Below are 12774 nucleotides of genomic sequence, written 5' to 3'. Positions count from 1 at the left end.
GAAACGTCAGACGCGGTGGAACGACGTTCCCCCACAGCGGCAGTTTAAAAGCCGCAACTTGCAGGTAAGAGTTTACTCTGCGGCCTTTTTTGTTTCCATTTCCAACTACAGGTGGGAACATGGAAAAACAAAGTAGACAAGGTCTGCGACAAAGCTGGTGAGGGAGGACCGCGGAGCAGCGGGCAGCCAGCAGCAGCCAGCGGCACTTGGATCACCGATAGTGGGATCAGCTGTGCCCGATGTCGCCTCCGCACCGGCCAGATCCACGCGGCCGGGCGGTAAGGCTAGACAAAAAACAAACAAGGTCGTGGACTCAGAGGAGTCCGACTTTGAACAACCGCGGGCGGCCAGCGACTGTGAGCGCTGGAGCCAGATGGAGCGGTGTGTGGAGCATTTGCTCCAACGTGACAGACTCCGGGAGATGGAGTCGGGTCACAGTGGGCCCTATGATAAACCCACAGCAGTACCTCTTGAAGGGCTGCACAGTGCTTCTACCTCATCAGAGGGGAGCACTGCGGGTCAGTTCTGGGCTGACCTGGAAGAAGGGTCCGCAGAAGGAAAGACAAGTGTGCAAGGGGTGCAGGAACGAGAGAACCTACTGGACATGGTGTCCAATTTCATACAGCCAGACCAGACTGGTCAAAATCTGGAGCCAAAGCTAGCTACCAGTATAGACTACATGTCTCTAAACCAGTTACAAGAACAGGCTGTACTGGACACCACATCAAGACACCTGGCACCGGGCAACTGCATATCCCTGAATGTTCCAATAGTAAACACCTGTATATGGAAACACATTGGAATAGGAGTCAGAAGTATGGACGTCAAATTACAAAAAGTATTGAAACTCCTAACAGCAGGGATAACAGCATTTGCCCACACAGTGGATGACAAGGACATGTCCCAGGACCAACAAGATGCACTATTCTGCAACACTCAACATGAGATAAATAGCATCAGGAAGAATGCCATTCGACCCACACTAAACCCAAAATTTGCGGGACTGTGCAAACTTGGGACCACAAAACCACCAATACTATTATTTGGAGGCAACCTATCGAAGCAAGTCAAGGAGCTCGATGAGCAAGCAAAAACCCTGGGACTAATAAAAGAGACTCCATCAAAAACCCACTACAGCCAAAGACAGCACCCCTACGCACCCACCAGCAGAACAAGAATGACTGGTGAAAGCTCGAAGACCCGGTACTCAAAACATGAGTCTTTTTTAGGCCATGGCCCAGGCCGGCCTTCTTGGAAGATGCGCGGACCTCCAACGCCAACCAAACCACAAATCCAGACACCAGCGCAACAACAGCAGCGAAGAACCTACAAAAAGAAGTAAACCTGCCACTGGTAACTATGGAGGTAGGTGGGTCTGGTTCCCTACAAAATACAGGGAGCATGGAGGTTGGTGGGAGATTACACTCTTTTCTGAATGCATGGAGCATGTTAACAACCGATACTTACATCTTAAGCAGTATCCAGGGATATGCAATAGAGTGTATACACAAGTACAGCCCTCCAGTTCAACATATACTGAACCGAATGTTCGTGCTTTCTGATAAAGAAAAATGAGAAGCGCAAGCTGAACTGGAGCGGCTTTACGTAAAAGGTGTAATTGAGCAAACGCAAACTCAACACGAACCATTAGAATTCGTGTCCAATATATTTACCAAAAACAAAAAAGATGGTGGTTGTCGCATCATCATAGATCTGACAAAATTGAATACATTTGTACAATATATTCACTTCAAAATGGAAACCTTTGTTACTGCTAAACAATTAATTTCCAAAGGTTACTTCATGGCCAGCATCGATTTAAAAGATGCTTACTATTCAGTGCCTATACGAGGTGACCACAGATGCTACTTAAAATTCAACTGGATGGGACAACTCTGGCAGTATAAAGCACTGCCAAATGGGTTATCATTAGCCCCCAGGCTGTTCACAAAAATTTTGAAACCAGCCCTAGCGTTTCTATGGAAACGAAAACACATGGTCATGACATATTTAGATGACATACTCATTGTGGGCAAAACTTTGGAATTGGCCAAACAAACAGTAACAGCCACAAAGCAGTTATTTGAAAAACTGGGATTTATTATCCATCCAGTTAAATCTAAACTAACGCCTTCCACTACTATGGACTATTTGGGGTTCACCATTGACTCAGTTCACATGTCGGTGACTCTGCCTAAGGGAAAGGCTAGAGATTTAATAGAGGCTTGCAATAACCTCATTGACATCAGCAAACCATCCATCAGATTGGTAGCAAAAGTAATTGGCAAAATGGTGGCTGCCTTTCCAGCCACACAATTTGGACCTCTACATTACCAAAACTTACAGAGAGCAAAAATACAAGCGCTCAAAATCAATGCAGGTCACTTTGACAGACCTATGAAACTACCAATCAAAGCTAAAATGGAACTAAAATGGTGGATAGATAACATCTGGCTTTGTTCCAATCCAATCATTGTCAGTAACCCTTCCATGGTACTACAAACTGATGCCAGTGCACTTGGGTGGGAGCCACCAATACCATCACCAGCTGTGGAGGTAGATGGACTGCTCAGGAGGCATCATTATTACTCACACTGGGCATAAACTACCTGGAAATGTTGGGTGCATTCCGTGGCCTAAAGTCATATTGTACTGGATCATATCACCAGCATGTTAGACTACAGATAGACAATACCACCGTGGTAGCATTCATTAACCACATGGGTGGAAACAAATCGACATCATGTGACAATCTGGCTAATACAATTTGGCAATGGTGTATCCAGAGAGATATTTGGATATCAGCCACTTACCTACCAGGAAGACTAAATTTAGTGGCAGACACCAGGTCACGCAAATTTAATGAAAACACCGAATGGATGTTGAATAAAAAAGTATTTGCTGATATTACAGCAAGATATGGAACACCAGATATCGATCTATTCGCATCCAGACTTAACCACCAGTTAGCAAATTATGTTTCATGGGAACCAGACCCTGGGGCAGCGGCGACAGATGCATTTTCGCTGCATTGGGGGAAATTGTTTATTTATGCATTCCCTCCTTTCTGCTTCATCAGTCGGGTATTAAGGAAAATACAACAAGACTCTGCGTCTGGTATTTTGGTAGTACCCGATTGGCCTACTCAACTATGGTTCCCAGTGGTACTAAACATGGTATTAGAACCATGTATCACCATTCCACATAGACCAGATTTATTGCAACATCCTGTAACAAGGGATAGCCACCCATGCCATAACCATTTGAACTTATTAATTTGTAGAGTTTAAAAACACCTCTACTACAACTGGGACTAACGGACCGAACAGTGAACATGATCTCGGCGGCCCAAAGACAGTCAACCAAAAAACAGTATCTGGTCTATATCAGGAAGTGGGAGATGCATTGTCACAAAAACAACATCACCCACAGAGACATGAACATCCCGTCTGTTCTGGAATATCTGGCAGGCCTCCACTATGATGAGGGGCTCAGTTACAGTGCCATTAACTGCGCCAGAACTGCCCTATCGACTTACCTATGGCAGGGGACAGAGCGTTACTCTGTTGGGACTCACCCACTGGTAACAAAACTTATGAGGGAAATTTTTAATACTAATCCCCAAAGAACCAGGTACTCCCAAATATGGGATGTAAGTATTGTCCTGAAGATGCTCAGGAATTGGTCTCCAGCAACAGCTCTGTCCCTACACAGACTGACATTAAAAACAGTCATGCTAATGGCATTGGTCATGGCACAGAGGGTACAGTCACTGCATAAACTAAGAGTGGACAACATGACTTCCTCAACTGAAAATATTACGTTTCATATCTATGAATTAGTAAAGCAGAACAGACAGGGATCAGCAGGCCTCAATATACAATTTAGGTCATACCCAACAGATGACCATCTCTGTATAGTAAGACATTTGTCGTTATACATGGAGAAAACGAAAATCATAAGAGGCAATTAGAAGGCACTTCTGGTCAGCCACAAGCAACCACACAAAAGAGTGACGGTCCAGACCATCTCAAGATGACTGAAACAGGTGCTAACACAGGCTGGGGTGGATACTAATATTTTTAAATCTCATTCCACCAGGGCTGCAGCTACATCGCAGCGATACAGTTGGATGTACCAATGGACCAAATCCTCAAGGCAGCAGGATGGTCAGGGGAAAAAACATTCCAACTATTTTACAACAAAACAGTAATGAAACCTGGAACATTTGCAGAAACAATTTTAAGTTCTGTAAATTAATTTAAACCCATAAAAAGGGTTATAATTTTGTGTTAATAAATTTTATGATTTCAATGTCGAATTCATGTCCAAATTATGTTAACACAATTCCTCCTACAGTCATCAAGGCAGACGTGATGCATGGATTCGTTTCCACGGCATGAAATCACAGAGCTTTAAAATCTTCACGTAGTCACTCACGTGACTCCAAAGTAAAATAGTAAGATTAAACGAGAACTTACCAGTATGAAGTTTGATCTGTATTTTATGAGGAGTTACGATGAGGGATTACGTGCCCTCCGCTCCCACCCTTGATCATATACTCAACTGGTATCTCTTCTCTAATTTTACTATGTTTAGTCACAGTTATCTGTGATTTCACACCGCTGCTTTGAAGAATGACACGCATGCGTCCCAGCGGGCTTCTTCACGTAATCCCTCATCGTAACTCCTCATAAAATACAGATCAAACTTCAAACTGGTAAGTTCTCGTTTAATCTTACTTTTAAAGCTCATTGCAGGACTGTAATCCCAAGATTGGACTGGATCCCTGCAAATTTACAAATGGGTGGTTGGTGATGAGTGGGGAAATAATTAGTCTTAAGTTGTCAAGTCTAACAACATGCTGAAATATTAATTCTGTTCAATTCCACTGTACAGTAGTGAGTTGAAAAAGAGTTGCTAAATTAAGATCGAGAAGAGGAAAAATTACTGCTCATTGGACGTTGCCAATCTTTGGAAATGTACCCCAGAATAAGCAATAGATCTCATGCCATAAGCCCATTTAACAGGAATTGATTTCAGGAGTACAGAGAAATCATGGGGATTTGAAAGGAAAATGCTGAAGCCAAATATTAGATCAATGATCTTATTGAATAGCGAAGCAGGATCAAAGGGACCTATGACCGAACCCTGTTTCTACTACAATATGCATTTCCACAGGTTGCTTGTCATTTTAACTCCCCTTCCCATATTGACCTTTCTGTCCTTGGCTCTGTCATTGCCAGAGTGAGGCCACACGCAAACTGGAACAGCACTCCATATTCTGCTTGAGTAGCTTACTATAGAACAGTATGAACATTGAATTCTCCCAATTTCAATACACCCACTTATTACCCTCTTTTTCCAGACCCCCCCCCTCCCTTCACCCTGTTGTCCAAATATTTCACCCACCATCTCTCCCCCCCCCCCCTCCCCCCACCACCCATTACCCTGGTTCTTTCTTTTCCCTTATGCACTCACCTCCCATCCCCGAGTCTCCCATTTCTCTTTCATATCGTATCCTTCACTTTTCCCCATCACTTTGCCCCCAAATCTCTCCCTCCAGGTTTATATTAACACTTCCTCTTCCCTCCTTATCTGACACCTATTTGTCTCCTTTTCATCTCTATCTTTTGTCACTTAGGTTGGTTGGAGGCGCCGTGAGTCGGCGGCCCTGCCAGCAGTGTGTTCGTTATTTTGACTTTTTGGGGGGTTTTAAGTGTGTCCAAATGTTTGTTTTAGTGTCTGTCGGTATGTCATATGTGGGGGTGGAGGAAGGGGGAAACCGTTATTTCAGACAATTCCTCGACGGAGAGGCGATTTTTCATAGAAACATAGAAACATAGAATATAGGTGCAGAAGTAGGCCATTCGGCCCTTCGAGCCTGCACCGCCATTCAATATGATCATGGCTGATCATCCAACTCAGTATCCTATACCTGCTATCTCTCCATACCCCCTGATCCCTGATTTACCCTCTATCTTTAAGCTGTGACCCCTTGTCCTGGACTTCCCCAACATCGGGATCAATCTTCCTGCATCTAGCCTGTCCAACCCTTTAAGAATTTTGTAAGTTTCTATAAGATCCCCCCTCAATCTCCTAAATTCTAGCGAGTACAAGCCGAGTCTATCCAGTCTTTCCTCATATGAAAGTCCTGACATCCCAGGAATCAGTCTGGTGAACTTCTCAAGTCAAGTCTCTGTCACATACTCTCGAGATCTATGGCAATGAAATGCCTTCCGGACTTTTTTAAGACCAAAACTGTACGCAACCACTCCAGGTGTGGTCTCATCCAACACACCTGTACAACTGCAGTAGAAGGAAAAACTCCCTGCTCCTATACTCGAATAAAGTGTCACTCCCTCTCCGTCTCCCCTCGATTTTAAGACCCTAACAGCAATACTAGATTGGAGACCCTGCGTAGAACCTCCCTGCTCCCGGAGTCACTTCTCCGTCTCCCTGGAGGGCCTAACAGCTTGGATTGGAGCGGCCTCTCCCGGAGTCAGGCCCGGAGCTTCAGCAGCGGGCGCATCGTGGACTTTTCCATCGCGAAGCGGGGCGGGCCCTTGTGGGGGACGCCAGAAAGGAGTGCTCCAATCGCTGGCCTGGTGACTTTGGCATCATGGGGCTGTGGTTTGTGGAGCTTTTAGCCGTAGGCGTGGCGTGGACTTACCATCCGGAGTTTGGGATCCCTTGCCGGTGATCTGTGAAGAAGAGCTCCAACCACTGGCCTGCGGCCTATAAAATCCTGAAGCCGCGGTCTCCGGTGGAAAAGTGGCCAATTCGGGTGCTCCAAGCCGCGGAGTGTGTTCGACCATCCTGACGTCGGAGTTTTGATCATCCCTACGAGACGGCCTGTATATTGGAACGACCGGCGTTAGTTCAGGTCCTTCTTGGACGACCTGGAAAAGAGCGCCAAGACCAAGAGCAGCGTCATTTCTGTTGAGGGTAGAGGGACCAGCAGAGCGTCCCTTGTAGCCAGGGTCTGGAGGGCAAGGAGCACCGCCACTCCACCTAGGGTCCGCAAGGGGAGGAGTGGCTCTGCTGTCAGTGACCGAAAGACTGGTGACGGGATCTAGGGAGAGGACAGGGCTGAAGATGTCCTGGTTGGGTTGCTCCTATCCATGTGTCACCGTGCCAGGCGGAACAGGGCTTTGCCCAAGCCAGATACTTGCCCCTTTACCGAGGTTGTATAGTAGTTATTAGAATATTTGTAGCATAGTTGTTTGATGATTTTGTAACATGGTGGTGGGTACGTCACCATGGTTTGGGTTTTTGTATCGTGTTGAAATTAAATAAATTATTTTTTGATAGAAAAAAAAAGAGTGTCTTTACATCCGGCTGTCTGTAGTGGCGTGTATGGCCCCGACCACGGATGAACGGGGGAGGAGGACTGACTGAACCTTGTTGCCTTCCACCACAGTGAGGAATGCTGTGGTGGATGTTTTGTTGAATTGTATTGTGCATTGTGTGTCTTTTATTAAGTGCATCGCTGCTGGCAAATTCATTTCACTGCACCTTCGTTGGTACATGCGACGAATAAATTTGATTTTGGCTTTAACTTATTCCACCCATCTGCCAATCAAACTCCCCTCACCTAGGTCCTCCTATCACTTGCAAGTTTTGTCCCACCCTCACCTTACCCTCGCTTAGGATTCAAGGAGAGAGCTAAATGGATAGAAAACTGGCTCCATGGAAGGAAGCAGAGGGTGATGGAAGGTTGCTCTGGGACTGGAGGCCTGTGACCAGTGGTATGCCTCAGGGTTCAGTGCTGGGCCCGTTACTGTTTGTCATCTATATCAATGATTTGGATGAGAACGTACATGGAAAGATTGTCAAGTTTGCAGATGATACAAAAGTAGGCGGTATTGCAGATAGTGAAGAAGGTTGTCAAAAATTGCAGCATGATCTTGATCAGTAAGGGGGTGGGCTGAGGAATGGCTGATGGAATTTAATACAGAGAAATGTGAGGTGTTGCATTTTGAAAAGTCTAACATGGGCAGGACCTACACAATGAATGGTAGGGCTCTAAGGAATGTTTTAGAACAGAGGGAATTAGGAGTGCAGGTACATAGTTCCTTGAAGGTGGCATCACCAGTAGATAGGGTGGTCAAAAAGGCTTTTGGGACATTGGCCTTCATCAGTCAGAGTATTGTGTCTAGAAGTTGGGAGGTCATGTTACTGTTATATAAGACGTTGGTGAGGCCGCATTTAGAGTAAGGTGTTCAGTTCTGGGCACCATGTTATAGGAAAGATTCTGTCAAGTTGGAAAGGGTACAGAGAACATTTACAAGGATGTTGCCAGGACTCGAAAGTCTGAGCTACTGGGAGAGGTTGAGCAGGCTGGGACTCTATTACTTGGAGTGCAGGAGGATGAGGGGTGATCTTAAAGAGGGGAATTGAGAACCAGAGGATATAAGTTTAAGCAGAAGGGGATTAGATTTAATAGGAGTCTAAGGGACTTTCACACAAAGTGTGGTCGGTGTATGGAACAAGCTGCCAGAGACAGGGACTATCGCAACGTTTAAGAAACAATTAGACAGGTGCATGGATAGGACAGGTTTAGAAGAAAATGGGTCAAACACAGGCAGGTGGGTCCAGTATAGATGGGTCATGTTAGTTGGTGTGGGCAAGTTGAGTCAAAGAGCCAGTTTCCATGGTGTATTGCTCACCTCTCTTTTCAAACTTTCTGCCTACTGTAATCAGCTCTGAAGAAGAGTCCCAACCTGAAAAGTCATCTGTCCATTTTGTCCACTGGTACTGCCTAACCTGCTGAGTTCCTTCAGCTCGTTGAGTTCTGCTCAAGATTCCAACATCTGCTGTTTCTTGTGTCTTCAAAGAGCATTTGATGGTGACACTAAGTTAAATGGAATTGATATTTATCTTTTGCTTGGATAGTCATGTAACCAAATGGAGTATGACCAACCTGAACACTAATTAGTCACAGTCATATGATACAGAAACAGCACCTTCAGTACATTATGTCCATGCAAGTAGCCACTCTATACCAATCCCTGCATTTGGGTTGGGGTCTTCTAAACTGGCACTTCAAGCATAGCAATACTCGGGATACCCCTGTAGTTCACAGTATCTGCTGGGAAAATCGTCAGGAAATGATTATCTCTTTTAAGATCTTGAATGTTCTTGATATTATGGGACAGTTTTGCTTATTTCCTACACAGTATCTGGTGTAATTTCCATACATCTAATAGCAAGAATCATCACCAACAAAACATAATCTCGACATAGCTAACAGCAGAATATATCTTCCTCTGTAGACCATAAAGGTCCTGTCCCACCTACGTGTCCTTGGCACGCAAATTACGCGGCCTCGTGGTCGCGTTGAGGTGCACGGGCATCGTATGGCCGCGCGGGGCCGGTGGTATGTAGTTGTGTGCGACATCGCACAACGATATCTTCGCGTGCCAACGGCCTGTCGCGGAACTGACGGCCAAAGTGGGACAGGTCCAAGACCCTGGCGCGACGCAACGTCTCACCTTCAACAGCAGCAGAAGCAGGCAAACGATCGCCAAGCTCGGCCTGGGGCTCACGGCCATTGCGGTCCGGATCCGCCCCCACTTCTACTCTCAGAGTGGGGCCATGAAAATTGAAGATAGACATAAAATGCAGGAGTAAAGGGCCTGTCCCACCAGCATGCGATTGCATGCAGCTTGTACGAGCAAATGTGGTCACTTGAGGCGTACGGCCTCGCTGGGCCGGTCCCACTTCCAAGCGCGGAGGCGTATGGAGTTGTGCGGGGCTGGTCCCGACATCGCGTGTGGCTCCGAAAATCCCGCACTGTCAGAAATCTTCACGCAGCAACGGCCTGTCGGCCCGCAGGCTCATTGAGGGCGTACGCAGCGTCTCGACGGGCGTACGCTGCGTCTTGACGTTGTACGCAGCGTCTTGGCGGCGTACGCCTAGCGTGTGGCGTTGCACGATGATGTCACCGCCCGGCGTGCCGTTGCGTGATGGCGTCACCGCCCGACGCCGTGCGACATCCAAATTCGGTCGGCCCGCCTCCTGCCCAGCTGATTGGTTAGTATGATGTCGGGACCAGCCCCGCACAACTGCATACGCCTCCGCGCTTGGAAGTGGGACCGGCCCCGCGAGGCTGTACGCCTCAAGCGACCACGTTTGGTCGCTGAGAACGCATGCAATCGCATGCTGGTGGGACAGGCTCTTAACTCAGTGGGACCTGCAGGATCTCTGGAGAGAAGCAATGGGTGACGTTTCGGGTCAAGACCCTTCTTTTCAGACTGAAGAAGAGTCTCAACACGAAACGTCACCTATTGCTTCTCTCCAGAGATGCTGCCGGTCCTGCTGAGTTACTCCAGCTTTGTGTCCATCTTCAAATGACATCACGCGCTCCAGACTTCAAATGACATCACGCATGGAATCGCGCCTGACCTTCGCGGGACCGTCTCGGCGCAACGCGACCGCGAGGTCGCGTAATTTGTGTGCCAAGGACACGTAGGTGGGACAGGCCCTTAATTTACAATGACAACTGTGAGTTGCACTCCTCCTGAGAGTAAGTTTCAATCTGTAACTATCAGATTTGGAAAGATGGACATTAATTAATTTAGCAGGACCAAAACAGTAACAAATTATACATTAATTAGCTGTCTAATCCAATGGCCTGAAACAAAGCCAAGATCAGATGAGATTTAAATGAATGCACAAAGGAGAGCTGGCCAATTTAAATTGATATTGAACTCATTTAAATTATAAATTTGTATTAGCACCACTTACTTGTGACAGTAGCTGGGCTGCTTTGTCCTTCGCTCTGCACGGTTCAAATATTTGGCAATGGTTTGATCAGTAATAGTTGGAGCTGGTCATGATTATTGAACAGTTAGAATCCAACCAGCTTGTTTTATAAATATGTCTACCTTGGATAAATTAAAAAAAATCAGAATGGTGCATTCTTGGATGAAAACCCTTTGGCTAATTGGAGTTAGGTGCACAAACATATAAATTGAAATAGATACAAAGAACTGCTTATGGTCTTTTGTGCAGTTACTGGCCAAATATCTGCTTATAAATGAGTTCAAGCAAAAGTGAAATATTCTCAGAATAAACTGGAACACTTACTATTCTGTACCACTGTTAACTGAATAGGTATATCCAGATCAATGCTACATTCTTTCTATGGATATTTACATCCAATCCCAATTTTCATCAGTTCTGCACTTGTTTACAACACTCATGGTAGCCATTCTGAAATGTTGCAATCTATAGCTCTTTCTCTCCTTGTATTTATAGGTTAGTGCCACATGTATTGCTTATTTAATAGATTGCAGCTCAAGCAGGAGAGCAAAATCTGGTGAGCCAGTTGCTCCTAATAGTTGCAATGGTGAAATGGAAGTTGAGTTAATAGAAAAATAATTTAATGCCACAATACAGAAGTGTAACAGCAGGAAGAGGATTGCAGAGAAACCACAAAGTTCAGATACCCTTCAGCATGAAATCAAGGGTTACACTCCTTGGGACACAACAAAGTTTTGGTTATGGCTATTGAATATATTTCATCTGCAAATCAAAAGGATTCCAAATAGAAACCATGTTTAATGGCAGTTCAGGTGATAACTGACATAACAGGGAATATTCCGAATGCATTCTGAAGGTACATCTTTGGTTGTTTTCTCTTTGCAGACTCCAACAGTTGGACCAGCACAGTCAGGCCAGTGCACAGCAAGTGGTGGAACTACTGCAGAAGCAAAATGAGCTGATGAAGGAAAGACAGACCCTACTGGAAAAGCTGCAGTGTCTCCAGCCATCAGAAAATGTCTCAGAATAAGTAGCATTCTTCTGTTATCTATTTCACATTAACCTAAGGTCACTGTAGTAGATGTATGGCACCAGCCACCATATTCCAATTAAGGTGCATGTCAGTGATCTCTTGTTCTTTCCTTCGTAAAGTAGGTTTATTCATATGGAGGAAAGTCAAGTGGAAATGGCAGTTTTTTTTCAAAGTACTTCAATATTTTGTGCTTACAACAAATCTGCAAAAAAAAATCAATGGTTTATATGGACCGGAGAGGAAATATAGTTCAACAAACTGAAATGTTAATGCCTACTCTATCAGGCACACCAGAAATTCCGGCATTCCTGATAAAGTAAGGGTCAACTTTGGATGTTGTTTGGATTAATTATATTATTATAAGGCCAGGCTTGGAAGAATGTCAGGCACAGGCACGTGGGCATCAGAGCCTGGAACTCTATGGCGTATGGGCACTGGGATTTGTGCAGGCTGCTGGGAGCACAAGGAGGTGACAGAACGTTCTGAGGGAGGTGCAGAAGGGCCAACTGACTGTAAGGATAAGGAATCGAGCAGTGTGTTGGCAGAGGGAAATGAGCTAAGCAGCGTATAGTGGGATTTAGGGTTTGGGGGCTTGAGATCAGGGGACTTGATCTGCAGATGCAGGAAAAATCGAAGGTAGACGAAAATGTTGGAGAAACTCAGCGGGTGAGGCAGCATCTATGGAGAGAAGGAATAGGCGACGTTTCGGGTCAAGACCCTTCTTCAGACTGATGTCGGGGGAGGGGGCGAAAGGACGAGGCGGAGACAGTAGGCTTGTGGAAGAGCTGAGAAAAAGTTCCACCAAACTTATTTCCACATACCTCGACTCCATCCTATCCCCCCTGATCAAATCCCTCCCCACCTATGTCCAAGAAACTTCACATGCTCTTCATCTCCTTTATGACTTCCATTTTCCAGGCCCCCACTCCCTCATCTTCACTAAGGATGTCCAGTCACTCTAGACCTCCATC

At 45.7% G+C, this 12774-nt stretch overlaps 1 protein-coding gene across 1 annotated transcript in view; it reads left to right on the top strand.

Moving 5' to 3' along the window:
- The window catches only part of sdccag8 (SHH signaling and ciliogenesis regulator sdccag8), a 347356-nt gene that overhangs the window by 318386 nt on the left and 16196 nt on the right, over positions 1-12774 (top strand). The window contains exon 17 of the mRNA XM_055639311.1: positions 11656-11788. Coding sequence (XP_055495286.1) covers positions 11656-11788 — 133 coding nt within the window. The remainder of the gene's footprint in view (positions 1-11655; positions 11789-12774) is intronic.

Source organism: Leucoraja erinacea, chromosome 8 (genome assembly GCF_028641065.1).
Source record: "Leucoraja erinacea ecotype New England chromosome 8, Leri_hhj_1, whole genome shotgun sequence".
NCBI lineage: Eukaryota > Metazoa > Chordata > Chondrichthyes > Rajiformes > Rajidae > Leucoraja > Leucoraja erinaceus.
Note: the sequence above shows the minus strand (reverse complement) of the source record. Positions and strands in the feature narration are given on the sequence as shown.